General features: G+C 45.7%; 1 protein-coding gene across 1 annotated transcript; it reads right to left on the reverse strand.

Moving 5' to 3' along the window:
* Positions 1-965: 965 nt before the first annotated feature.
* On the reverse strand, positions 966-26,049 carry LOC129844918 (calcium-regulated heat stable protein 1-like). The gene is made up of 4 exons (XM_055913078.1): positions 25,822-26,049; positions 7,624-7,877; positions 2,794-2,916; positions 966-1,319 (listed from the first exon to the last, which is right to left on the reverse strand). Exons 2-4 carry the CDS (start codon positions 7,845-7,847, stop codon positions 1,154-1,156), a joined length of 513 nt encoding a protein of 170 aa, XP_055769053.1. The 5' UTR covers positions 7,848-7,877; positions 25,822-26,049; the 3' UTR covers positions 966-1,153.
* Positions 26,050-27,309: the final 1,260 nt, after the last annotated feature.

The raw sequence follows: 27,309 nt of genomic DNA on the forward strand, positions 1-27,309 counted from the left end.
CACACCTCCCATTTGAAAACACACCTCCCATTTGAAAACACACCTCCCATTTGAAAACACAACTCCCATTTGAAAACACACCTCCCATTTGAAAACACACCTCCCATTTGAAAACACACCTCCCATTTGAAAACACACCTCCCATTTGAAAACACACCTCCCATCTGAAAACACACCTCCCATCTGAAAACACAACCTCCCATCTGAAAACCCAACCTCCCATCTGAAAACCCAACCTCCCATCTGAAAACCCAACCTCCCATCTGAAAACCCAACCTCCCATCTGAAAACCCAACCTCCCATCTGAAAACCCAACCTCCCATCTGAAAACCCAACCTCCCATCTGAAAACCCAACCTCCCATCTGAAAACCCAACCTCCCATCTGAAAACCCAACCTCCCATCTGAAAACCCAACCTCCCATCTGAAAACCCAACCTCCCATCTGAAAACCCAACCTCCCATCTGAAAACCCAACCTCCCATCTGAAAACCCAACCTCCCATCTGAAAACCCACCTCCCATCTGAAAACCCACCTCCCATCTGAAAACACACCTCCCATTTGAAAACACACCTCCCATTTGAAAACACACCTCCCATTTGAACACACCTCCCATTTGAACACACCTCCCATCTGAAAACACACCTCCCATCTGAAAACACACCTCCCATCTGAAAACACACCTCCCATCTGAAAACACACCTCCCCTTCACAACATAACCCTCTTATTCTGTTTTATTCAACAGTCACACTCACAAATAGGCCGAGATTCAATCTGATCAGGCGTTGTGGACGATGTGGCTTTTAAAGGCAATGTTACCGTGTTCGTGGAGATTGCATTAACTCCACAACGCTGCAGATGCTTGAAATGTGGCATCGGTCGACAGGCACTGTGGCATTGAATCCAATCGAACAGCAGATCTCAGTGATATTAGTTAAAACCATGAATAAAACTACAGAACCATGTCTTGTTGAAGTGATGCAGCTTTATTTGATTAACCTTCCTGTCTAATGATACACGTCTTCCCCATTCAAATACCAACCTTTACATTTCCTCCCACAACAAGCATTAACCCATATGTCCCTTCAGAAAAACTAGAAAGAAGGAGACCCTTTCCCTGTTGACATTTCTCCCCTCCAGAAACCTCCAGGACTCAGGAGGAGCTGAGCAGCGCCCCGCCCCAGGTCTCGTGCTTCGATCCTGGGTTGAGGTGGGTGATGGTGACATCCACCGCCTGGATCTTCTGGTACTTGGGAGGGATGGAGCACACCTTATAGCTCACCTCATCTCCTTCCATTGGCACGTATTCCCCATCGATACTGTAGAGGGAGGAGGGATGAATGAGAGATAATACATGCTCATCTTTATCAGTGTGTTCATTTCCAACTGTCTTCTCTCCTAGAAACACGTGTACACGACTCTCCTAGAAACACGTGTACACGACTCTCCCAGAACCACGTGTACACGACTCTCCCAGAACCACGTGTACACGACTCTCCCAGAACCACGTGTACACGACTCTCCCAGAACCACGTGTACACGACTCTCCCAGAACCACGTGTACACGACTCTCCCAGAACCACGTGTACACGACTCTCCCAGAACCACGTGTACACGACTCTCCCAGAACCACGTGTACACGACTCTCCCAGAACCACGTGTACACGACTCTCCCAGAACCACGTGTACACGACTCTCCCAGAACCACGTGTACACGACTCTCCCAGAACCACGTGTACACGACTCTCCCAGAACCACGTGTACACGACTCTCCCAGAACCACGTGTACACGACTCTCCTAGAAACACGTGTACACAACTTGCCAGACCACAAACATACACTGAGTGTACAACACATTATGGACACCTGTTCTTTCCATTACAGACTGACCAGATGAATCCAGCTGAAAGCTATGATCCCTTATTGATGTCACTCGTCAAATCCACTTCAAAGAGTATAGATGAAGTTGAGGAGACCTGGTTAAAGAAGGATGTTTAAACCTTGAGACAATTGAGACATGGATTGTCTGTGTGCGCCATTCAAAAGTTTTAAAAAACAAATAAGAGATTCACTATGAACCCCAGAGATTCACTTTGAACCCCAGAGATTCACTTTGAACCCCAGAGATTCACTTTGAACCCCAGAGATTCACTTTGAACCCCAGAGATTCACTATGAACCCCAGAGACTCACTATGAACCCAGAGACTCACTATGAACCCAGAGCTTCACTATGAACCCAGAGCTTCACTATGAACCCAGAGCTTCACTATGAACCCAGAGACTGCCTATGGGAAACCAGCGTGGCAGTGTGGAGCTCCACTTGTTTTCTCGACTCCGCTATGACCAGCCAACCACCCTGATAGGCCAATACTCTGATCCCTGGCACCGCCTCCACCACCATAGAGAAGGATGATTGGGAGATGGGGAGGATATATAGCGCATAATAATATAAATCCTTCAGATGTATGGACTTGAACCAACTGCTGGGAGTCTCCGACTGCAGTAGCCAGCGGCGGGGGAGTGTGAGCATTTTGAACTTGCTACCTTGAGGTTCAGGACGGGACGCTACGTTCCATCGCTCTTGGGGACTAAAAGTACCGGCTGTACCAATCGCTCTGTACGTCTGATACGAGGACCACTCGAATAGCGTCTATATGAAGGAGAGAGAGAATCTCCTCTCTAAAGACGGACAACTAGGACCTCAGGGACCAACCGACGCCACGAGAAAGGTGGAAGGACGCACAGCGAACTGGTATTATTATGTGTGTTGAGGCTGTGACCCCCAAACTTACTCTGAGATGTGGACAAAGATGTCACTGCCTCCGTCGGCTGGTGTGATGAAGCCGTGTCCTTTAGTCCGAGAGAAACACTTACATACGCCGCTGAACAACGGACCCTCCGCTGCACGCTCCGCCCTACACACACACACACACACACACACACACACACACACACACACACACAATAAAAGGCAGGCAACGTTTAAAAAAAAGAACAATGACAACACACATCCAATTATCCAGTATGAATAAGATTTGATATATTTGGTTTCCATTCTTCATTGTAACCACGACGACTCCACAAACAATATGAGCAGATTAGTCTTCAATAAAGAAATGTTTTGATCAAGTTAATCAGAAAGAATGTTGGTACTTATTTATTTTGATCCAAAGCCAGAAATGAGTGAGTCACTCAGCTTTATGCTGACAAATATAGATGTTGCTCTAAATAGCCTACTAAATAGGCCAAACCTAGATGAATATTAAATTGCCTAAATAAACTAGTACATTTCATTAATTAAATAAATGAACTAGCTCAGGTCTTGTAAATATGGGTAATCTTTTCCCCCTCCCTATCCTCACTGTACTTTCTTTCGTTCAGTTTCTTCTTCTCATCAGTAGAGAAGGACTGCCGTGTATCAGAAACTCACTTTCTATAGAGAGGGGCTATCACTCTCACACGGTGGTAAATAAAGACAGTTTGTTATTTAGAATGGTTTATTTATGTTTTTAGAGGGAGAGAAACCAAAAGGCCACCGTGTCTATTTTTCTAAAATCATCAGTTCACATGTCAGGTGTAATTGAGCCATTGTATTTAAGTTCTCTCTCCACTCCGGGACACCCACCAGCTACATGTTGTTTTGCCTGATGCAGGAGTCCAGCGCCAGAGGAGAGAGACTCTCGGACTGAAGCATTCACACCTCCATTCAATTACAAAAGGAGAGTGTAAATAGCTGAGCCTGGTGTGAAAAATCCCCCAATTTGTGCCACAGTTTAGACTAGCGACATATCAGCGTTCTAACTCCCCCTTGTGGTAGTGTGGTGCAATGACAGAAGATGAGGCATAAGCTCATATCTTTTAATTGAGGTACCACTTTAATGTTATGATACGGGAGTAGTGGCGTTATGATACGGGAGGGGTGGCGTTATGATACGGGAGGGGTGGCGTTATGATACGGGAGGGGTGGCGTTATGATACGGGAGGGGTGGCGTTATGATACGGGAGGGGTGGCGTTATGATACGGGAGGGGTGGCGTTATGATACGGGAGGGGTGGCGTTATGATACGGGAGGGGTGGCGTTATGATACGGGAGTGGTGGCGTTATGATACGGGAGTGGTGGCGTTATGATACGGGAGGGGTGGCGTTATGATACGGGAGGGGTGGCGTTATGATACGGGAGTGGTGGCGTTATGATACGGGAGTGGTGGCGTTATGATACGGGAGTGGTGGCGTTATGATACGGGAGTGGTGGCGTTATGATACGGGAGTGGTGGCGTTATGATACGGGAGTGGTGGCGTTATGATACGGGAGTGGTGGCGTTATGATACGGGAGTGGTGGCGTTATGATACGGGAGTGGTGGCGTTATGATACGGGAGTGGTGGCGTTATGATACGGGAGTGGTGGCGTTATGATACGGGAGTGGTGGCGTTATGATACGGGAGTGGTGGCGTTATGATACGGGAGTGGTGGCGTTATGATACGGGAGTGGTGGCGTTATGATACGGGAGTGGTGGCGTTATGATACGGGAGTGGTGGCGTTATGATACGGGAGTGGTGGCGTTATGATACGGGAGTGGTGGCGTTATGATACGGGAGTGGTGGCGTTATGATACGGGAGTGGTGGCGTTATGATACGGGAGTGGTGGCGTTATGATACGGGAGTGGTGGCGTTATGATACGGGAGTGGTGGCGTTATGATACGGGAGTGGTGGCGTTATGATACGGGAGTGGTGGCGTTATGATACGGGAGTGGTGGCGTTATGATACGGGAGTGGTGGCGTTATGATACGGGAGTGGTGGCGTTATGATACGGGAGTGGTGGCGTTATGATACGGGAGTGGTGGCGTTATGATACGGGAGTGGTGGCGTTATGATACGGGAGTGGTGGCGTTATGATACGGGAGTGGTGGCGTTATGATACGGGAGTGGTGGCGTTATGATACGGGAGTGGTGGCGTTATGATACGGGAGTGGTGGCGTTATGATACGGGAGTGGTGGCGTTATGATACGGGAGTGGTGGCGTTATGATACGGGAGTGGTGGCGTTATGATACGGGAGTGGTGGCGTTATGATACGGGAGTGGTGGCGTTATGATACGGGAGTGGTGGCGTTATGATACGGGAGTGGTGGCGTTATGATACGGGAGTGGTGGCGTTATGATACGGGAGTGGTGGCGTTATGATACGGGAGTGGTGGCGTTATGATACGGGAGTGGTGGCGTTATGATACGGGAGTGGTGGCGTTATGATACGGGAGTGGTGGCGTTATGATACGGGAGTAGTGGCGTTATGATACGGGAGTAGTGGCGTTATGATACGGGAGTAGTGGCGTTATGATACGGGAGTAGTAGTGTTATGATATATTATATAGTGTTATGATACGGGAGTAGTAGTGTTATGATATATTATATAGTGTTATGATACGGGAGTGGTGGCGTTATGATACGGGAGTGGTGGCGTTATGATACGGGAGTGGTGGCGTTATGATACGGGAGTGGTGGCGTTATGATACGGGAGTGGTGGCGTTATGATACGGGAGTGGTGGCGTTATGATACGGGAGTGGTGGCGTTATGATACGGGAGTGGTGGCGTTATGATACGGGAGTGGTGGCGTTATGATACGGGAGTGGTGGCGTTATGATACGGGAGTGGTGGCGTTATGATACGGGAGTGGTGGCGTTATGATACGGGAGTGGTGGCGTTATGATACGGGAGTGGTGGCGTTATGATACGGGAGTGGTGGCGTTATGATACGGGAGTGGTGGCGTTATGATACGGGAGTAGTGGCGTTATGATACGGGAGTAGTGGCGTTATGATACGGGAGTAGTGGCGTTATGATACGGGAGTAGTGGCGTTATGATACGGGAGTAGTGGCGTTATGATACGGGAGTAGTAGTGTTATGATACGGGAGTAGTAGTGTTATGATATATTATATAGTGTTATGATACGGGAGTAGTAGTGTTATGATATATTATATAGTGTTATGATACGGGAGTAGTGTTATGATATATTATATAGTGTTATGATACGGGAGTAGTGGCGTTATGATACGGGAGTGGTGGCGTTATGATACGGGAGTGGTGGCGTTATGATACGGGAGTAGTGCCGTTATGATACGGGAGTAGTGGCGTTATGATACGGGAGTAGTAGTGTTATGATACGGGAGTAGTGGTGTTATGATACGGGAGTAGTGGTGTTATGATACGGGAGTGGTGTTATGATACGGGAGTAGTGTTATGATACGGGAGTAGTAGTGTTATGATATATTATATAGTGTTATGATACGGGAGTAGTAGTGTTATGATATATTATATAGTGTTATGATATATTATATAGTGTTATGATACGGGAGTAGTGTTATGATACGGGAGTAGTGTTATGATACGGGAGTAGTGGTGTTATGATATATTATATAGTGTTATGATACGGGAGTAGTGTTATGATATATTATATAGTGTTATGATACGGGAGTAGTGTTATGATACGGGAGTAGTGTTATGATACGGGAGTAGTGTTATGATACGGGAGTAGTGTTATGATACGGGAGTAGTGTTATGATACGGGAGTAGTGTTATGATATATTATATAGTGTTATGATACGGGAGTAGTGTTATGATATATTATATAGTGTTATGATACGGGAGTAGTGGTGTTATGATACGGGAGTAGTGGTGTTATGATACGGGAGTAGTAGTGTTATGATACGGGAGTAGTAGTGTTATGATACGGGAGTAGTGTTATGATATATTATATAGTGTTATGATATGAGAGTAGTGGTGTTATGATACGGGAGTAGTGTTATGATACGGGAGTAGTGTTATGATACGGGAGTAGTAGTGTTATGATACGGGAGTAGTAGTGTTATGATATATTATATAGTGTTATGATACGGGAGTAGTAGTGTTATGATATATTATATAGTGTTATGATACGGGAGTAGTAGTGTTATGATACGGGAGTAGTGTTATGATACGGGAGTAGTGTTATAATACAGGGTGGGGGGTAGTTATTGGCAAACCGTTAGTCAACACATTGCCACTACCAGGATACACTTCCACACTCCATCCCCCAGGTGGCAGCACTAACCGGTCAAAGTCCTGAGCTAAGCCTTGATAAGCACATCAGGTGTTGCCAATTAAGGTGATGGTCAGTCAGTGTCCCAGCTGGAAAAACTGTGAAGAGGATTTCATTGGTGGCCTTGAGGCCTTTGGTTTGGTTTAGAGTCTTTAGTTTGGGCCTTTGGTATGTTTCCTTTTTGTACATATTAATGTTTCCTCGCCATCTGAACCAATAATAATCCTCTTGGACTGACTGACCACGAGGTCAAGAGAGACAGAGCTGGTCCTGGACCAAGGTAAGGTGTCTCCTGGGTAAATGCAGTCAACAACAGGTCACATACGCTTACTTCTCATATTAATGCACACATCCAATCAGATTACAGACCACCTAGCTAGGACCCCTAGACATAATGAGTTAAGCAGTTTCATAGCTATTGAATTATAACACTAACTAGGTGTGTGTGTGTGTGTGTGTGTGTGTGTGTGTGTGTGTGTGTGTGTGTGTGTGTGTGTGTGTGTGTGTGTGTGTGTGTGTGTGTGTGTGTATATGCAGTACTCACGCGGAGCAGGTCCTAGTACGTCTGGTTGGCAGGGGGCTGGGTATGAGGTAACCTCTCATGGGGGAGGGGGAACGGTCTCGGTGCCGGGAGGCTGGCGGGCACAGGGACCCAGGGGACAACGGAGAGACTGGGGAGACCGGGGAGCCAGGGGCCCTAGAGGTCAGGGGAGGGGTCGTAGAGCATGGGGATACTGACCCCTGGATGGGCGTGGCTTCAGAAGACATTGTGGGAGGAAGGGCAGTCGTGACAACCACCTAGAGTAGACAGATGGACAGACAGGCAGACAGGAGAGAAAGGGAGGAGAAACCCAGTTGAGTTGTTATACTAACAGACCTGATGATGACATCACAGTTCCAAATGACCCTCTAAACAGTTTACAATAGACAGCAGAGGTGGATGTCGTGACTACAGAGAATACTAAGAGATAAGAGGGAGGGTTGTATCATTTCTATCCCTCCCTCCTAACTCTTTCTCTTGGCCCATCCATCTCTTTCATTTCCTGTTCCACTGTCTAGGAAATGTATTTGGTCTGTAATTTCTTCCCTAGCCTGGGTACCAGTCTGTTTGTGTCATTATGCCACTGTTAGACATGATGCACAAACAGAACTGGGACGTGACCAGGCTATTTCTACTCTACTATGATAGATCAGGAGTTTTGGGACCAGGCTAATTCCACTCTACTAGACTCACACTGAAAACTGTGATTTAGCTACATAGGCACTAGCCTGACTGCAGACACACAAACACACCCACTCCAAACCCTGGCCGTCCAATCAGTGTCCTCCTAGGACATTAAGAACCCTCTTCACCATGGCAACACCAATCAAAGAGCTGCCAGGTTCTAGCCCATGGGGCCTGTTCAGGAGGGTTTAATGTTACAGAACATTCAGATAGAAATGTGTAAACACATTTTATATATACAGTTGAAGTCGGAAGTTTACATGCACTTAGGTTGGAGTCATTAAAACTCGTTTTTCAAACACTCCGCAAATTTCTTGTTAACAAACTATAGTTTTGGCAAGTCGGTTAGGACATCTACTTTGTGTATGACAAGTAATTTTTCCAACAATTGTTTACAGACAGATTATTTATCTTATGCATCACAATTCCAGTGGGCCAGAAGTTTACATACATTAAGTTGACTGTGCCTTTAAACAGCTTGGAAAATTCCAGAAAATTATGTTGTGGCTTTAGAAGCGTCTGATAGGCTAATTGACGTCAATTGGAGGTGTACCTGTGGATGTATTTCAAGGCCTACCTTCAAACCCAGTGCCTCTTTGCTTGACATCATGGGAAAATCAAAAGAAAGCAACCAAGACCTCCGCAAAAAAAATGTTGACCTCCACAAGTCTGGTTCATCCTTGGGAGCAATTTCCAAACGCCTGAAGGTACCACGTTCATCTGTACAAGCAATAGTACACAAGTATAAACACCATGGGACCACACAGCCATCATACCGCTCAGGAAGGAGACGCGTTCTGTCTCCTAGAGATGAACGTACTTTGGTGTGAAAAGTGCTAATCAATCCCAGAACAACAGCAAAGGATCTTGTGAAGATGCTGGAGGAAACAGGTACAAAAGTATCTATATCCACAGTAAAACGAGTCCTATATCGACATAACCTGAAAGGCCGCTCAGCAAGGAAGAAGCCACTGCTCCAAAACTGCCATAAAAAAGCCAGACTACAGTTTGCAACTGCACATGGGGACAAAGATCGAACTTTTTGGAGAAATGTCCTCTGGCCTGATGAAACAAAAATTGAACTGTTTGGCCATAATGATCATGATTATGTTTGGAGGAAAAAGGGGGAGGCTTGCAAGCCAAAGAACACCATCCCAACCGTGAAGCACGGGGGTGGCAGCATCATATTGTGGGGGTGCTTTGCTGCAGGAGGGACTGATGCACTTCACAAAATAGATGGCATCATGAGGCAGGAAAATTATGTGGATATATTGAAGCAACATTTCTACTAGGATTAAATGTCAGGAATGGTGAAATACTGAATTTAAATGTATTAGGCTAAGGTGTAAGTAAACTTACGACTTCAACTGTATGTCATTCAGCAAACATTTTTATCCAAAGCAACTTAGTCATGCGTGCCAACATTTACCATATGGGTGGTCCCTGGGATTGAACCCACCACCCTGGTGTTGCAAGAGCCCCGCCCTACCGACCGAGCCCCGCTCTACCACGCTCTACCGACCGAGCCCCGCTCTACCGACCGAGCCCCGCTCTACCGACCGAGCCCCGCTCTACCGACCGAGCCCCGCTCTACCGACCGAGCCCCGCTCTACCGACCGAGCCCCGCTCTACCGACCGAGCCCCGCTCTACCGACCGAGCCCCGCTCTACCGACCGAGCCCCGCTCTACCACGCTCTACCAGGCTCTACCAGAACTTAAAATTGATTCAATTCGGGCCTTCCGGGTGGCGCAGTGGTCTAGAGCACTGCATCGCAGTGCTGACTGCGCCACCAGAGTCTCTGGGTTCGCCCCCAGGCTCTGTCGCAGCCGACCGCGACCGGGAGGTCCGTGGGGCGACGCACAATTGGGCTAGCGTCGTCCGGGTTAGGGAGGGTTTGGCCGGTAGGGATTTCCTTGTCTCATCACGCTCCAGCGACTCCTGTGGCGGGCTGGGCGCAGTGCGCGCTAACCAAGGGGGCCAGGTGCACGGTGTTTCCTCCGACACATTGGTGCGGCTGGCTTCCGGGTTGGAGGCGCGCTGTGTTAAAGAAGCAGTGCGGCTTGGTTGGGTTGTGCTTCGGAGGACGCATGACTTTCGACCTTCGTCTCTCCCGAGCCCGTACGGGAGTTGTAGCGATGAGACAAGATAGTAATTACTAGCGATTGGATACCACGAAAAATTGGGGAGAAAAGGGGATAAAAAAAAAAATAATAATAATAATAATAATAATAATAAAAAAATTGATTCAATTCAGATTTTGTGTCACTGGCCTACCCACAATACCCCATCATGTTAAAGTTAAATAATGTTTTTAGAAATGTTTACAAATTAATAAAAAATGTCTTGAGTCAATAAGTATTCAACCCCGTTGTTATGGAAACGCCTAAATAAGGTCAGGAGTAAAAATGTCCTTAACAAGTCACATAATAAATTACATAGACTAACTGTGTGCAATAACAGTGTTTAATGTGTACCTCATCTCTGTACCACACAAATACATTTCTGTAAGGACCCTCGGTCCAGCAGTGAATTTCAAACACAGATTCAACCACAAAGACCAGGGAGGTTTTCCAATGCCTCGCAAAGAAGGGCACCTATTGGTCGATGGGTAAAAAAACAGACAGACATTGAACATCCCTTTGAGCATGGTGAAGTTATTAATTACACATTGGATAGTGTATCAATACACCCAGTCACTACAACTCAGTTGCCAGTGAGGAAGGAAACTGCTCAGGGATTTCACCATGAAGCCAATGGTGACTTTAAAACAGTCCAACACAACTCATCACTGAGTACCATTCTTCATATTTTCCTGCATGGTGGTGGCTGCATAATGTTATGGGTATGCTTGTCATCAGCAAGGACTAGGGAGTGTTTTAGCTCTATTCTGTTCATTTTTTGTCCTAAGGCAAAATCCTAGAGGAAATCCTGGTTCAGTCTGCTTTCCACCAGACACTGGGACAAATTCACCTGGTCAAGAGCAAGCAGTAAAGCTTCATGTGACCGATGTTGCTTTGTAGCCTCTACAGATGAAACACTATGGAGTCTTAAAGGAGGCCTGTAGCCTCTACAGATGAAACACTATGGAGTCTTAGAGGCCTGTAGCCTCTACAGATGAAACACTATGGAGTCTTAGAGGAGGCCTGTAGCCTCTACAGATGAAACACTATGGAGTCTTAAAGGAGGCCTGTAGCCTCTACAGATGAAACACTATGGAGTCTTAGAGGAGGCCTGTAGCCTCTACAGATGAAACACTATGGAGTCTTAGAGCAGGCCTGTAGCCTCTACAGATGAAACACTATGGAGTCTTAGAGGAGGCCTGTAGCCTCTACAGATGAAACACTATGGAGTCTTAAAGGAGGCCTGTAGCCTCTACAGATGAAACACTATGGAGTCTTAGAGGAGGCCTGTAGCCTCTACAGATGAAACACTATGGAGTCTTAGAGCAGGCCTGTAGCCTCTACAGATGAAACACTATGGAGTCTTAAAGGAGGCCTGTGTAAGGCCAAAAAGGCATATATATATACCAACTTTGCTTAATTATTTCTCCATTATGCTTTAAGATACAAACGCCAAATATGTCAACAATCTTTCGGCCAAAGGACTATTCTATGGTTTACGTTTCCTGAAAACTCCCAAACTATTTTTGGGGTCTGGGTTTTTTGAGGAATCACTCATGTAGTGCACTACTTTTGACCAGGGCCAATACGGAAAAGGGTGCTATAGAGTTCCCTACACAGGGAAGAGGGTGCTATAGGGTTCCCTACACAGGGAAGAGGGTGCTATAGGGTTCCCTACACAGGGAAGAGGGTGCTATAGAGTTCCCTACACAGGGAAGAGGGTGCTATAGAGTTCCCTACACAGGGAAGAGGGTGCTATAGGGTTCCCTACACAGGGAAGAGGGTGCTATAGGGTTCCCTACACAGGGAAGAGGGTGCTATAGGGTTCCCTACACAGGGAAGAGGGAGCTATAGAGTTCCCTACATTGGGTGCCATTTTGGATACATTCCCTGTATAAACTGACCCTCCTCCTCTGGCTACAATTGAGATAGTCACACGTCAACCAGATGGACACAATGGAAATATTTTACACACACCTGCTGACACTGGCTGGTTTCAGTAGCGATCAGACCCATGGAATATACCACCAGAGACCAATGCTGATCTCTAAATCTGTGTGTGTGTGTGTGTGTGTGTGTGTGTATCTCTAGATCTCTGTGTGTGTGTGTATCTCTAGATCTGTGTGTGTGTGTGTGTGTGTATCTCTAGATCTGTGTGTGTGTGTGTATCTCTAGATCTGTGTGTGTGTGTGTGTGTGTGTGTATCTCTAGATCTCTGTGTGTGTGTGTGTGTGTGTGTGTGTGTATCTCTATATCTCTCTGTGTGTGTGTGTGTGTATCTCTATATCTCTCTGTGTGTGTGTGTGTGTGTGTGTGTGTATCTCTATATCTCTCTGTGTGTGTGTGTGTGTATCTCTCTATCTCTCTGTGTGTGTGTGTGTGTGTGTATCTCTCTGTGTGTGTGTGTGTGTGTGTATCTCTCTGTGTGTGTGTGTGTGTGTGTGTGTGAGTGTGTGTGTGTGTGTGTGTGTATCTCTATATCTCTCTGTGTGTGTGTGTGTGTGTGTGTGTGAGTGTGTATCTCTAGATCTCTCTGTGTGTGTGTGTGTGTGTGTGTGTGTGTGTGAGTGTGTATCTCTAGATCTCTCTGTGTGTGTGTGTGTATCTCTATATCTCTGTGTGTGTGTGTGTGTGGCCTAATTTTTTTTGTTTCTGAATAACCTCCATCAATATTACCGGTGAGACAGGTTTAGCAGTACTGCTCCCATAACATACATAAATACACCATCACAGTGATCATCATCATCACTGTCCCTTCCCTCATGTCTGGATAGGATCAGACACAGTTAAACCTCTTGGAGTTGACACTATGTAGTGTGTCCACAATGGAAACAAGTCAGCACTATGTAGTGTGTCCACAATGGAAACAAGTCAACACTATGTAGTGTGTCCACAATGGAAACAAGTCAACACTATGTAGTGTGTCCACAATGGAAACAAGTCGACACTATGTAGTGTGTCCACAATGGAAACAAGTCGACACTATGTAGTGTGTCCACAATGGAAACAAGTCAGCACTATGTAGTGTGTCCACAATGGAAACAAGTCGACACTATGTAGTGTGTCCACAATGGAAACAAGTCAGCACTATGTAGTGTGTCCACAATGGAAACAAGTCGACACTATGTAGTGTGTCCACAATGGAAACAAGTCGACACTATGTAGTGTGTCCACAATGGAAACAAGTCGACACTATGTAGTGTGTCCACAATGGAAACAAGTCGACACGTTGAGTTATCCTCCATGATTCTAGATGCAGCGTTTCCACTTGAGTAGCTGAATTATAGTCCTGTACCAGTGAATCACTGTTTAATAGTGTAGACACTAACCAGGACACTACAGCTGAATTATAGTCCTGTACCAGTGAATCACTGTTTAATAGTGTAGACACTAACCAGGACACTACAGCTGAATTATAGTCCTGTACCAGTGAATCACTGTTTAATAGTGTAGACACTAACCAGGACACTACAGCTGAATTATAGTCCTGTACCAGTGAATCACTGTTTAATAGTGTAGACACTAACCAGGACACTACAGCTGAATTATAGTCCTGTACCAGTGAATCACTGTTTAATAGTGTGGACACTAACCAGGACACTACAGCTGAATTATAGTCTGTACCAGTGAATCACTGTTTAATAGTGTAGACACTAACCACCAGGACACTACAGCTGAATTATAGTCCTGTACCAGTGAACCACTGTTTAATAGTGTAGACACTAACCAGGACACTACAGCTGAATTATAGTCCTGTACCAGTGAATCACTGTTTAATAGTGTGGACACTAACCAGGACACTACAGCTGAATTATAGTCCTGTACCAGTGAATCACTGTTTAATAGTGTGGACACTAACCAGGACACTACAGCTGAATTATAGTCCTGTACCAGTGAATCACTGTTTAATAGTGTAGACACTAACCAGGACACTACAGCTGAATTATAGTCCTGTACCAGTGAATCACTGTTTAATAGTGTGGACACTAACCAGGACACTACAGCTGAATTATAGTCTGTACCAGTGAATCACTGTTTAATAGTGTAGACACTAACCACCAGGACACTACAGCTGAATTATAGTCCTGTACCAGTGAACCACTGTTTAATAGTGTAGACACTAACCAGGACACTACAGCTGAATTATAGTCCTGTACCAGTGAATCACTGTTTAATAGTGTGGACACTAACCAGGACACTACAGCTGAATTATAGTCCTGTACCAGTGAATCACTGTTTAATAGTGTAGACACTAACCAGGACACTACAGCTGAATTATAGTCCTGTACCAGTGAATCACTGTTTAATAGTGTAGACACTAACCAGGACACTACAGCTGAATTATAGTCTGTACCAGTGAATCACTGTTTAATAGTGTAGACACTAACCAGGACACTACAGCTGAATTATAGTCTGTACCAGTGAATCACTGTTTAATAGTGTAGACACTAACCAGGACACTACAGCTGAATTATAGTCTGTACCAGTGAACCACTGTTTAATAGTGTAGACACTAACCAGGAATAATGGAGGAGATTCAGCTGGTTCTAGTAGTGGACACATCAACATCATGGAGGAGATTCAGCTGGTTCTAGTAGTGGACACATCAACATCATGGAGGAGATTCAGCTGGTTCTAGTAGTGAACACATCAACATCATGGAGGAGATTCAGCTGGTTCTAGTAGTGAACACATCAACATCATGGAGGAGATTCAGCTGGTTCTAGTAGTGAACACATCAACATCATGGAGGAGATTCAGCTGGTTCTAGTAGTGGACACATCAACAGGTTGACATCATGGAGGAGATTCAGCTGGTTCTAGTAGTGAACACATCAACAGGTTGACATCATGGAGGAGATTCAGCTGGTTCTAGTAGTGGACACATCAACAGGTTGATATAACGGAGGAGATTCAGCTGGTTCTAGTAGAGTAGAACACATCAACAGGTTGACATCATGGAGGAGATTCAGCTGGTTCTAGTAGTGAACACATCAACAGGTTGACATAACGGAGGAGATTCAGCTGGTTCTAGTAGTGGACACATCAACAGGTTGATATAACGGAGGAGATTCAGCTGGTTCTAGTAGTGGACACATCAACAGGTTGATATAACGGAGGAGATTCAGCTGGTTCTAGTAGTGAACACATCATCATCATGGAGGAGATTCAGCTGGTTCTAGTAGTGAACACATCAACATCATGGAGGAGATTCAGCTGGTTCTAGTAGTGAACACATCAACAGGTTGACATCATGGAGGAGATTCAGCTGGTTCTAGTAGTGGACACATCAACAGGTTGATATAACGGAGGAGATTCAGCTGGTTCTAGTAGTGGACACATCAACAGGTTGATATAACGGAGGAGATTCAGCTGGTTCTAGTAGTGAACACATCAACATCATGGAGGAGATTCAGCTGGTTCTAGTAGTGAACACATCAACATCATGGAGGAGATTCAGCTGGTTCTAGTAGTGAACACATCAACAGGTTGACATCATGGAGGAGATTCAGCTGGTTCTAGTAGTGAACACATCAACATCATGGAGGAGATTCAGCTGGTTCTAGTAGTGGACACATCAACAGGTTGACATCATGGAGGAGATTCAGCTGGTTCTAGTAGTGAACACATCAACAGGTTGACATCATGGAGGAGATTCAGCTGGTTCTAGTAGTGGACACATCAACAGGTTGATATAACGGAGGAGATTCAGCTGGTTCTAGTAGAGTAGAACACATCAACAGGTTGACATCATGGAGGAGATTCAGCTGGTTCTAGTAGTGAACATATCAACAGGTTGACATAATGGAGGAGATTCAGCTGGTTCTAGTAGTGAACACATCAACAGGTTGACATAACGGAGGAGATTCAGCTGGTTCTAGTAGTGAACACATCAACATCATGGAGGAGATTCAGCTGGTTCTAGTAGTGAACACATCAACAGGTTGACATCATGGAGGAGATTCAGCTGGTTCTAGTAGTGGACACATCAACAGGTTGATATAACGGAGGAGATTCAGCTGGTTCTAGTAGTGGACACATCAACAGGTTGACATAACAGAGGAGATTCAGCTGGTTCTAGTAGTGGACACATCAACAGGTTGACATCATGGAGGAGATTCAGCTGGTTCTAGTAGTGAACACATCAACATCATGGAGGAGATTCAGCTGGTTCTAGTAGTGAACACATCAACATCATGGAGGAGATTCAGCTGGTTCTAGTAGTGGACACATCAACAGGTTGACATCATGGAGGAGATTCAGCTGGTTCTAGTAGTGGACACATCAACAGGTTGACATCATGGAGGAGATTCAGCTGGTTCTAGTAGTGGACACATCAACAGGTTGACATCATGGAGGAGATTCAGCTGGTTCTAGTAGTGGACACATCAACATCATGGAGGAGATTCAGCTGGTTCTAGTAGTGGACACATCAACATCATGGAGGAGATTCAGCTGGTTCTAGTAGTGGACACATCAACAGGTTGACATCATGGAGGAGATTCAGCTGGTTCTAGTAGTGAACACATCAACAGGTTGACATCATGGAGGAGATTCAGCTGGTTCTAGTAGTGAACACATCAACATCATGGAGGAGATTCAGCTGGTTCTAGTAGTGGACACATCAACAGGTTGACATAACGGAGGAGATTCAGCTGGTTCTAGTAGTGGACACATCAACAGGTTGACATAACAGAGGAGATTCAGCTGGTTCTAGTAGAGTAGAACACATCAACAGGTTGACATAACGGAGGAGATTCAGCTGGTTCTAGTAGTGAACACATCAACAGGTTGACATAACGGAGAAGATTCAGCTGGTTCTAGGAGATGCTGGTCTGTGTTTGTCCTATCAGCTGTCTCAGTCTCACGTCATAATTAGACATTTATCCATGTTTCTCAAACGTAACATTTAGAAGTTGTTCCAACCATCACATTTAGTGTTAAGGGTGAAGTTTAGGCATTAGCTCCAAATAGTTAAGGATAGGCTTAAAACACACACAGCTACACACAGCACCCCCCCCCCCCCCACACAGCTACTCCCCCCTCCCCTTCTCCCCACCCCACACAGCTACTCCCCCTTCCCCCCCCACCCCCCCCACAGCTACTCCCCCTTCCCCCCCACCCTATCCTTCCTCCCCACACCATCCTCAGGGAGGAACCCAGAAACAGGACTGGCGCTTCCTGGAAAACACAAATCAGAAAGTGCCCAAGTCTCTTCCTGCCGTCACCGGAGATGAAATACCTTTAACTAAACTAAGTGAGAAATGTCCTTCTGTTCTGTTTAGTTCTACTCTTCCTGTAAAGGGTGAAGCAAGGAACAGTGGAAGTTGTACAGCAGTAGTCAGACAGACTTCCATCCAGGACCTCTATACCAGGCCGTGTCAGACAGACTACCATCCAGGACCTCTATACCAGGCCGGGTCAGACAGACTTCCATCCAGGACCTCTATACCAGGCCGGGTCAGACAGACTACCATCCAGGACCTCTATACCAGGCCGTGTCAGACAGACTGCCATCCAGGACCTCTATACCAGGCCGGGTCAGACAGACTACCATCCAGGACCTCTATACCAGGCCGGGTCAGACAGACTACCATCCAGGACCTCTATACCAGGCCGGGTCAGACAGACTACCATCCAGGACCTCTATACCAGGCCGTGTCAGACAGACTGCCATCCAGGACCTCTATACCAGGCCGGGTCAGACAGATGACTACCATCCAGGACCTCTATACCAGGCCGGGTCAGACAGATGACTACCATCCAGGACCTCTACACCAGGCCGGGTCAGACAGACTGCCATCCAGGACCTCTACACCAGGCCGGGTCAGACAGACTGCCATCCAGGACCTCTATACCAGGCCGGGTCAGACAGACTGCCATCCAGGACCTCTATACCAGGCCGGGTCAGACAGACTACCATCCAGGACCTCTATACCAGGCCGGGTCAGACAGACTGCCATCCAGGACCTCTATACCAGGCAGGGTCAGACAGACTGCCATCCAGGACCTCTATACCAGGCCGGGTCAGACAGACTACCATCCAGGACCTCTATACCAGGCCGTGTCAGACAGACTGCCATCCAGGACCTCTATACCAGGCCGTGTCAGACAGACTGCCATCCAGGACCTCTATACCAGGCAGGGTCAGACAGATGACTACCATCCAGGACCTCTACACCAGGCCGGGTCAGACAGACTGCCATCCAGGACCTCTATACCAGGCCGGGTCAGACAGATGACTATCATCCAGGACCTCTATACCAGGCCGGGTCAGACAGACTGCCATCCAGGACCTCTATACCAGGCCCGGTCAGACAGATGACTGCCATCCAGGACCTCTATACCAAGACGACATTGAATGTTCCCGAGTTGCCTAGTTACAGTTTCGACTTAAAATCGGTATGAGCAAGACTTGAAAATGGCTGTCTAGCAATGATCAACAACCAACTTGACAGAGCTTGAAGATTTGTTTTTATAATAATGTGCAAACATTGTACAATCCAGGTGTGCAAAGCTCTTAGAGACTCACAGCTGTAATCAATGCCAACCCTCTAACACGAATTGACTTAAGGGTATGAATATTCATGTAAATGGTATTTCTGTATTTCTTTTTCAATACATTTGCTAACATTTCTATAAAAATGTTTTCACTTTGTCATTATAGGGTATTGTGTGTAGATGGGTGAGAAATAAAATCAATGGAATCCATTTAGAATTCAGGCTGTAACACAACATGTGGAATAAGTCCAGGGGTATGAATACTTTCTGAATGGACTGTGCATGTACCTCTATTACCTCGTAGCCCTGCACATGGACTCGCTACTGGTACCCCGTGCATATAGCCAAGTTATCATGGACTCGCTACTGGTACCCCGTTGCATATAGCCAAGTTATCATTGACTCAGTACAGATACCCCGTGCATATAGCCAAGATATCATTGACTCGTGTTGGAGATTTTCCAGTCATCTGATGATTTTCAGTAACCTATACTGTTCTCTTTGAAGTAGAAAGAAAAATCAATATAAGCTTAAATATTAGACATATGTCAGCAGAACCTATGTGAGTGTCCAAGATAGATCAACATGGAATTGACCATTGGACATGTAAAGAACAGAACGTAAGCAGAATCTGTGTGGATGAGGCAAGGTAAACTAACAAGACGTGACTGGTCTGGGCCATATCTGATCTTGTGAAGGCTACTGGACACGCACACAAGTTAAGAATTCATTGATAATATAGGTCTGAACTTGAAAAGACCTTTGGACAGAAACATTAGCTAAGGGGTATGCATGACATGCCTCCGGAACAGCTGATGCTCTCATGCATGACTCAGTGTTGCTTGCCTCGAAGCGAGCATAGAAGTGATTTAGCTCGTCTGGTAGGCTCGTGTCACTGGGCAGCTCGCGGCTCTGCTTTGTAGCCTGTAATAGTTTGCTAGCCCTGCCACATCCGACGAGCGTTGGAGCTGGTGTAGTATGATTCAATCTTAGCCCTGTATTGACGCTTTGCCTGTTTGATGGTTCGTCGCAGGGCATAGCGGGATTTCTTGTAAGCTTCCGGGTTAGAGTCCCGCACCTTGAAAGCGGCAGCTCTAACCTTTAGCTCAGTGCGAATGTTGCCTGTAATCCATGGCTTCTGGTTGGGGTATGTACGTACAGTCACTGTAGGGACGACGTTCTCAATGCACTTATTGATAAAGCCAGTGACTGATGTGGTGTACTCCTCAATGTCATCAGAAGAATCCCGGAACATGTTCCAGTCTGTGATAGCAAAGCAGTCCTGTAGCTTAGCATCTGCTTCATCTGACCACTTTTTTATAGACTGAGTCACTGGTGCTTCCTGCTTAAATTTTTGCTTGTAAGCAGGAATCAGGAGGATCGAGTTGTGAGTAATATTGACGGTAACGGCAGTTTTCCTAGATGCCTTCTGCGGATCCGGACGAGGCATCCGGCTCTTCGTCCTCTACGTCGCTTCCTTTTGCGAATAATTGGGACGTCTGCCGTGTGGGGTGTTTGGAGAATATCGTGTGAGTCCTGCTTGCTGCTGCTGTTGTTGTTGTTGACGAAATCTGTGTTTAATCCGAGGTGAGTGATCGCTGTCCTGATATCCAGAAGCTAATTTCTTCCATAAGATATGGTTGCAGAAACATTATGTACAAAATAATCTACAACTATCGCGATAAAAAACACATAATAGCACAATTGGTTAGGAGACTGTAAAACGGCGGCCATCTCCTCCGGCGCCATTTTCTCTATACCGATATGAAAATATTTAGAGGCCTTTTAAGCATTCTAGACAGTTAAATAGTTGGCACGCACACATGGATGCAGCGGTCTAAGGCACTGCATCTCAGTGCAAGAGGCATCACTACGGTCCCTGGTTCGAATCTAGGCTGTATCACAGCCGGCCTTGATTGGGAGTCCCATAGGGCAGCGCACAATTGGCCCAGCGTTGTCCGGGCCGTCATTGTAAATAAGAATTTGATCTTAACTGCTAATGTGTCTATGTCTTTGTGTCTGTTCAACAACAGAAAGGGTAACAGGTGTGTCCATGTCTTTGTGTCTGTTCAACAACAGAGAGGGTAACAGGTGTGTCCATGTCTTTGTGTCTGTTCAACAACAGAGAGGGTAACAGGTGTGTCCATGTCTTTGTGCCTGTTAAACAACAGAGAGGGTAACAGGTGTGTCTTTGTGTCTGTTCAACAACAGAGAGGGTAACAGGTGTGTCCATGTCTTTGTGTCTGTTCAACAACAGAGAGGGTAACAGGTGTGTCCATGTCTTTGTGCCTGTTCAACAACAGAGAGGGTAACAGGTGTGTCTTTGTGTCTGTTCAACAACAGAGAGGGTAACAGGTGTGTCCATGTCTTTGTGTCTGTTCAACAACAGAGAGGGTAACAGGTGTGTCCATGTCTTTGTGCCTGTTCAACAACAGAGAGGGTAACAGGTGTGTCTTTGTGCCTGTTCAACAACAGAGAGGGTAACAGGTGTGTCTTTGTGCCTGTTCAACAACAGAGAGGGTAACAGGTGTGTCCATGTCTTTGTGCCTGTTCAACAACAGAGAGGGTAACAGGCGTGTCCATGTCTTTGTGTCTGTTCAACAACAGAGAGGGTAACAGGTGTGTCCATGTCTTTGTGCCTGTTCAACAACAGAGAGGGTAACAGGTGTGTCTTTGTGCCTGTTCAACAACAGAGAGGGTAACAGGTGTGTCTTTGTGCCTGTTCAACAACAGAGAGGGTAACAGGTGTGTCCATGTCTTTGTGCCTGTTCAACAACAGAGAGGGTAACAGGTGTGTCCATGTCTTTGTGCCTGTTCAACAACAGAGAGGGTAACAGGTGTGTCCATGTCTTTGTGCCTGTTCAACAACAGAGAGGGTAATAGGTGTGTCCACGTCTTTGTGTCTGTTCAACAACAGAGAGGGTAACAGGTGTGTCCATGTCTTTGTGCCTGTTCAACAACAGAGAGGGTAACAGGTGTGTCCATGTCTTTGTGTCTGTTCAACAACAGAGAGGGTAACAGGTGTGTCCATGTCTTTGTGTCTGTTCAACAACAGAGAGGGTAACAGGTGTGTCTTTGTGCCTGTTCAACAACAGAGAGGGTAACAGGTGTGTCCATGTCTTTGTGTCTGTTCAACAACAGAGAGGGTAATAGGTGTGTCTTTGTGCCTGTTCAACAACAGAGAGGGTAATAGGTGTGTCCATGTCTTTGTGTCTGTTCAACAACAGAGAGGGTAACAGGTGTGTCTTTGTGCCTGTTCAACAACAGAGAGGGTAACAGGTGTGTCTTTGTGCCTGTTCAACAACAGAAAGGGTAACAGGTGTGTCTTTGTGTCTGTTCAACAACAGAGAGGGTAACAGGTGTGTCCATGTCTTTGTTCAACAACAGAGAGGGTAACAGGTGTGTCCATGTCTTTGTGCCTGTTCAACAACAGAGAGGGTAATAGGTGTGTCCATGTCTTTGTGTCTGTTCAACAACAGAGAGGGTAACAGGTGTGTCTTTGTGCCTGTTCAACAACAGAGAGGGTAACAGGTGTGTCTTTGTGCCTGTTCAACAACAGAGAGGGTAACAGGTGTGTCTTTGTGCCTGTTCAACAACAGAGAGGGTAACAGGTGTGTCTTTGTGCCTGTTCAACAACAGAGAGGGTAACAGGTGTGTCTTTGTGTCTGTTCAACAGCAGAGAGGGTAACAGGTGTGTCTTTGTGCCTGTTCAACAACAGAGAGGGTAACAGGTGTGTCTTTGTGTCTGTTCAACAACAGAGAGGGTAACAGGTGTGTCTTTGTGCCTGTTCAACAACAGAGAGGGTAACAGGTGTGTCCATGTCTTTGTGTCTGTTCAACAACAGAGAGGGTAACAGGTGTGTCTTTGTGCCTGTTCAACAACAGAGAGGGTAACAGGTGTGTCCATGTCTTTGTGTCTGTTCAACAACAGAGAGGGTAACAGGTGTGTCCATGTCTTTGTGTCTGTTCAACAACAGAGAGGGTAACAGGTGTGTCTTTGTGCCTGTTCAACAACAGAGAGGGTAACAGCTGTGTCCATGTCTTTGTGTCTGTTCAACAACAGAGAGGGTAACAGGTGTGTCTTTGTGCCTGTTCAACAACAGAGAGGGTAACAGGTGTGTCCATGTCTTTGTGTCTGTTCAACAACAGAGAGGGTAACAGGTGTGTCTTTGTGCCTGTTCAACAACAGAGAGGGTAACAGCTGTGTCCATGTCTTTGTGTCTGTTCAACAACAGAGAGGGTAACAGCTGTGTCCATGTCTTTGTGTCTGTTCAACAACAGAGAGGGTAACAGGTGTGTCCATGTCTTTGTGTCTGTTCAACAACAGAGAGGGTAACAGCTGTGTCCATGTCTTTGTGCCTGTTCAACAACAGAGAGGGTAACAGGTGTGTCCATGTCTTTGTGTCTGTTCAACAACAGAGAGGGTAACAGCTGTGTCCATGTCTTTGTGCCTGTTCAACAACAGAGAGGGTAACAGGTGTGTCCATGTCTTTGTGCCTGTTAAACAACAGAGAGGGTAACAGGTGTGTCCATGTCTTTGTGCCTGTTCAACAACAGAGAGGGTAACAGGTGTGTCCATGTCTTTGTGCCTGTTCAACAACACACACAGTGGGAGTCTGGAGGGAAGTAGCCAACTCGCAGTGCTCTCTAGGAAAACACAGAAAAGACACTAACACTCAGACTGTCTGACTTCCTGTCTGTCTGCCTGCCTGTCTGTCTGCCTGCCTGCCTGTCTGCCTGCCCTCTCATCCATCCACATTGTAACTCAATACCTTTAGTAACAACACTTCTACTCTGTCAAGATCCTTCTAAACATGATGGTTCCTGATATCACATTCACAAACAGCTGAAATCCTATGATAATACAGCAAGTGTGTCACACATACACACAAACATATAACACACACACACACACACACTTAGTGTGAGTGAGCAGTCATAATACTGTACAAAGGCAAGGTTCCCAGGACTAAGTCCTAAATGCCAGCCTATTCTCTATGTTTTACACTACTTGACCAGTGCCCATACAGCTCCAGTACAGAGGGTACTGCCGGGTGGCTCCCGGCCGCAACCGGGCGGTCCGTGGGGCGACGCACAATTGGCATAGCGTCGTCCGGGTTAGGGAGGGTTTGTCCGGTAGGGATATCCTTGTCTCAGTATGTAAAATGTAATAAAATGTATGCACTCTACTGTAAGTCGCTCTGGATAAGAGCGTCTGCTAAATGACTAAAATGTAAAAATGTAAAATGGATTAGGGTGCCATTTAGGGCACACACAGGACTGTACACATTTACCCGGAGAAGCACAGAGGATTTACTGTACGGATCTAGTAACACAATTTCTATGATGCTTAGAACTTCCCACACACACAGCTACTTCCCCATTCCCAGGTCTTGGACTGGTAGAGACACATCTACTTCCCCATTCCCAGGTCTTGGACTGGTAGAGACACATCTACTTCCCCATTCCCAGGTCTTGGACTGGTAGAGACACATCTACTTCCCCATTCCCAGGTCTTGGACTGGTAGAGACATCTACTTCCCCATTCCCAGGTCTTGGACTGGTAGAGACACAGCTACTTCCCCATTCCCAGGTCTTGGACTGGTAGAGACATCTACTTCCCCATTCCCAGGTCTTGGACTGGTAGAGACACATCTACTTCCCCATTCCCAGGTCTTGGACTGGCAGAGACATCTACTTCCCCATTCCCAGAGCTTGGACTGGTAGAGACATCTACTTCCCCATTCCCAGAGCTTGGACTGGTAGAGACATCTACTTCCCCGATTCCAGAACTTGGAGTGGTAGAGACATCTACTTCCCCATTCCCAGAGCTTGGACTGGTAGAGACATCTACTTCCTCATTCCCAGAGCTTGGACTGGTAGAGACATCTACTTCCCCGATTCCAGAACTTGGAGTGGTAGAGACCACCTATACCTCACTGTAACTTTTACTCCCTCCCCTCTCCATCTATTATCTTTATCCTCCTTATTCTACCTTTCATATCCCTCTATACTTCAATTATGTTGTTATTTCCTATTATCCTCCCTCTGTCTCTCTCCTCCAATTATCCTCCCTCTGTCTCTCTCTTCCCTCTGTCTCTCCCCTCCCACTATCCTCCCTCTGTCTCTCCCCTCCTACTTTCCTCTTATTACCCACTAGGGACCATTAGCACAGAACATTAGCCTTCTAGAACCATTCATAGTGACAATAGAACACTAGTCTACAGAACATTAGCCTTCTAGAACCATTCATATTGACAACAGAACACTAGCCTTCTAGAACCATTCATATTGACAACAGAACACTAGCCTTCTAGAACCATTCATATTGACAACAGAACACTAGCCTTCTAGAACCATTCATATTGACAACAGAACACTAGCCTTCTAGAACCATTCATATTGACAACAGAACACTAACCTTCCAGAACCATTCATATTGACAACACTCAACAGAAGAAAACTGGGATTTACACCAGTCTTTGACTCTTAACACGCACGCAAACAACCCCCCCCCCACATTCACCCCCATAAACGACCCCTCCCCCAGGCAACCCACTCCCGCCCTAACTTCCAACTACAAAAATGTAAATAAAAAAATATGTTTCACTTCGTTTTGAATCCCCATCATTAATCAATCATTAATGGGTATGATTTAGACTTAATTAAGAAAAGTCTATGTAAAAAAGCCAACTACAGTTATTTTGATTGTATCGAGCGACTGCACTGATTTTCATTCGACTGTGTCAATAATGTAGGCTAACAGCGTAACTGTTTATAAATGCTGTACGATATAAATGCTGTACGATATAAATGCTGTACGATATAAATGAATGGCGTTAATGAATCAATCATGTTTGCGCAAGGCTTTGAAGTGAAGCGCGTCACCACTCACCTTTTCCGAACTTTTCCGTGGATGAAACTAAAACACTTTCCTTTTTGAGGTCGAGCAGCAGGTAATGGATAAAACTGACTCCCTGCAGTCTGAGATTGGAACCAATCAATTCGTAACCTTTTCTCACAACAAAATAGTTATTTGGGAGAATAGATAGGACATGTGAAGTACACGACAGCAGTGAAGCTGGGTTTGTTTCTCCGTTCGTTTCAGTGCGAGTCCCGATAGGCGGGACCCACTAGCTTTCATCTAACGATGACATCATCATGGAGTAGGCTACTCATTACCGTAACTCCCCTAAGAGATCTGAATCTAAAACCCCACTACGGAGATACATGATTTTAGTAGCGCTCGATATTGACCGTTCAGCTCTCCATGCGGCACGTTAGGACGCCAAAAAATTGTCTCCAAGTGCAAAAGTCAACCTTTACCTTACGCAACATGAGTCTAAAGGATTGACTTTACCAACAGATCTAGGAATAGATTACCAGGCCATTGGTCGAGTTCCTGCCTCACTACATTACAGACACATGCCAGATTTTACAACGTCTGGATTTTTGTATTTTATTTTACCTTTAACTAGGCAAGTCAGTTAAGAACAAATTCTTATTTACAATGACGTTCTACCCCGGTCAAACCCTAACCAGGACTGACTTTGGGAAACCCAGCTTTAACCTACCATTAGGGTAAAAGTTTGCCCATTCCCCTAATGTTTTTATTTAACTGACTTGCCTAGTTAAATAAAAAGATTAGAGGAATGGGCAAACTGTTACTCTGTGGACTACAAGTGGGTAGTATTCACTAGGAACCAAACGGAAGCCAACAGGTCAAAACGGGGAGGGACTATCCTGGGATGTATTAATTTGTGCACACCGTAGTAAAAATGTCCTGCAACGACAATTCGTTTTTATTGGACAAATTCAGAGGTTCACCTGTTCCATCCCATTTGCTTCCGTTTTGGGAAGTGGGAATTTTCCTCATACGATTGTGGGGGGGGGGTCCTGGTAATTACTAGAGGGGAAACTCGTCTATCATCCTGAACACCCACTTCCCCCACATACTGACCTCTGACATCACATACTGACCTCTGACATCACATACTGACTTCTGACATCACATACTGACATCACATACTGACCTCTGACATCAACTACTAAGGAAATAACCTTCATAACATCGTTAAATGTATAATACATTATTTATAAAAAAGGCAATCTAATATTAATATGGTTTGTGAACTCCTAACAAATCCTAACATACAAAATACTAACATGCCCTAACAAACAAAACACTAACATGCCCTAACAAACAAAACACTAACATGCCCTAACAAACAAAACACTAACATGCCCTAACAAACAAAACACTCCAACATGCCCTAACAAACAAAATACTAACATGCCCTAACAAACAAAACACTCCAACATGCCCTAACAAACAAAACACTCCAACATGCCCTAACAAACAAAACACTCCAACATGCCCTAA

This window comes from Salvelinus fontinalis, unplaced genomic scaffold (genome assembly GCF_029448725.1).
Source record: "Salvelinus fontinalis isolate EN_2023a unplaced genomic scaffold, ASM2944872v1 scaffold_0250, whole genome shotgun sequence".
Taxonomy (NCBI): Eukaryota; Metazoa; Chordata; class Actinopteri; order Salmoniformes; family Salmonidae; genus Salvelinus; species Salvelinus fontinalis.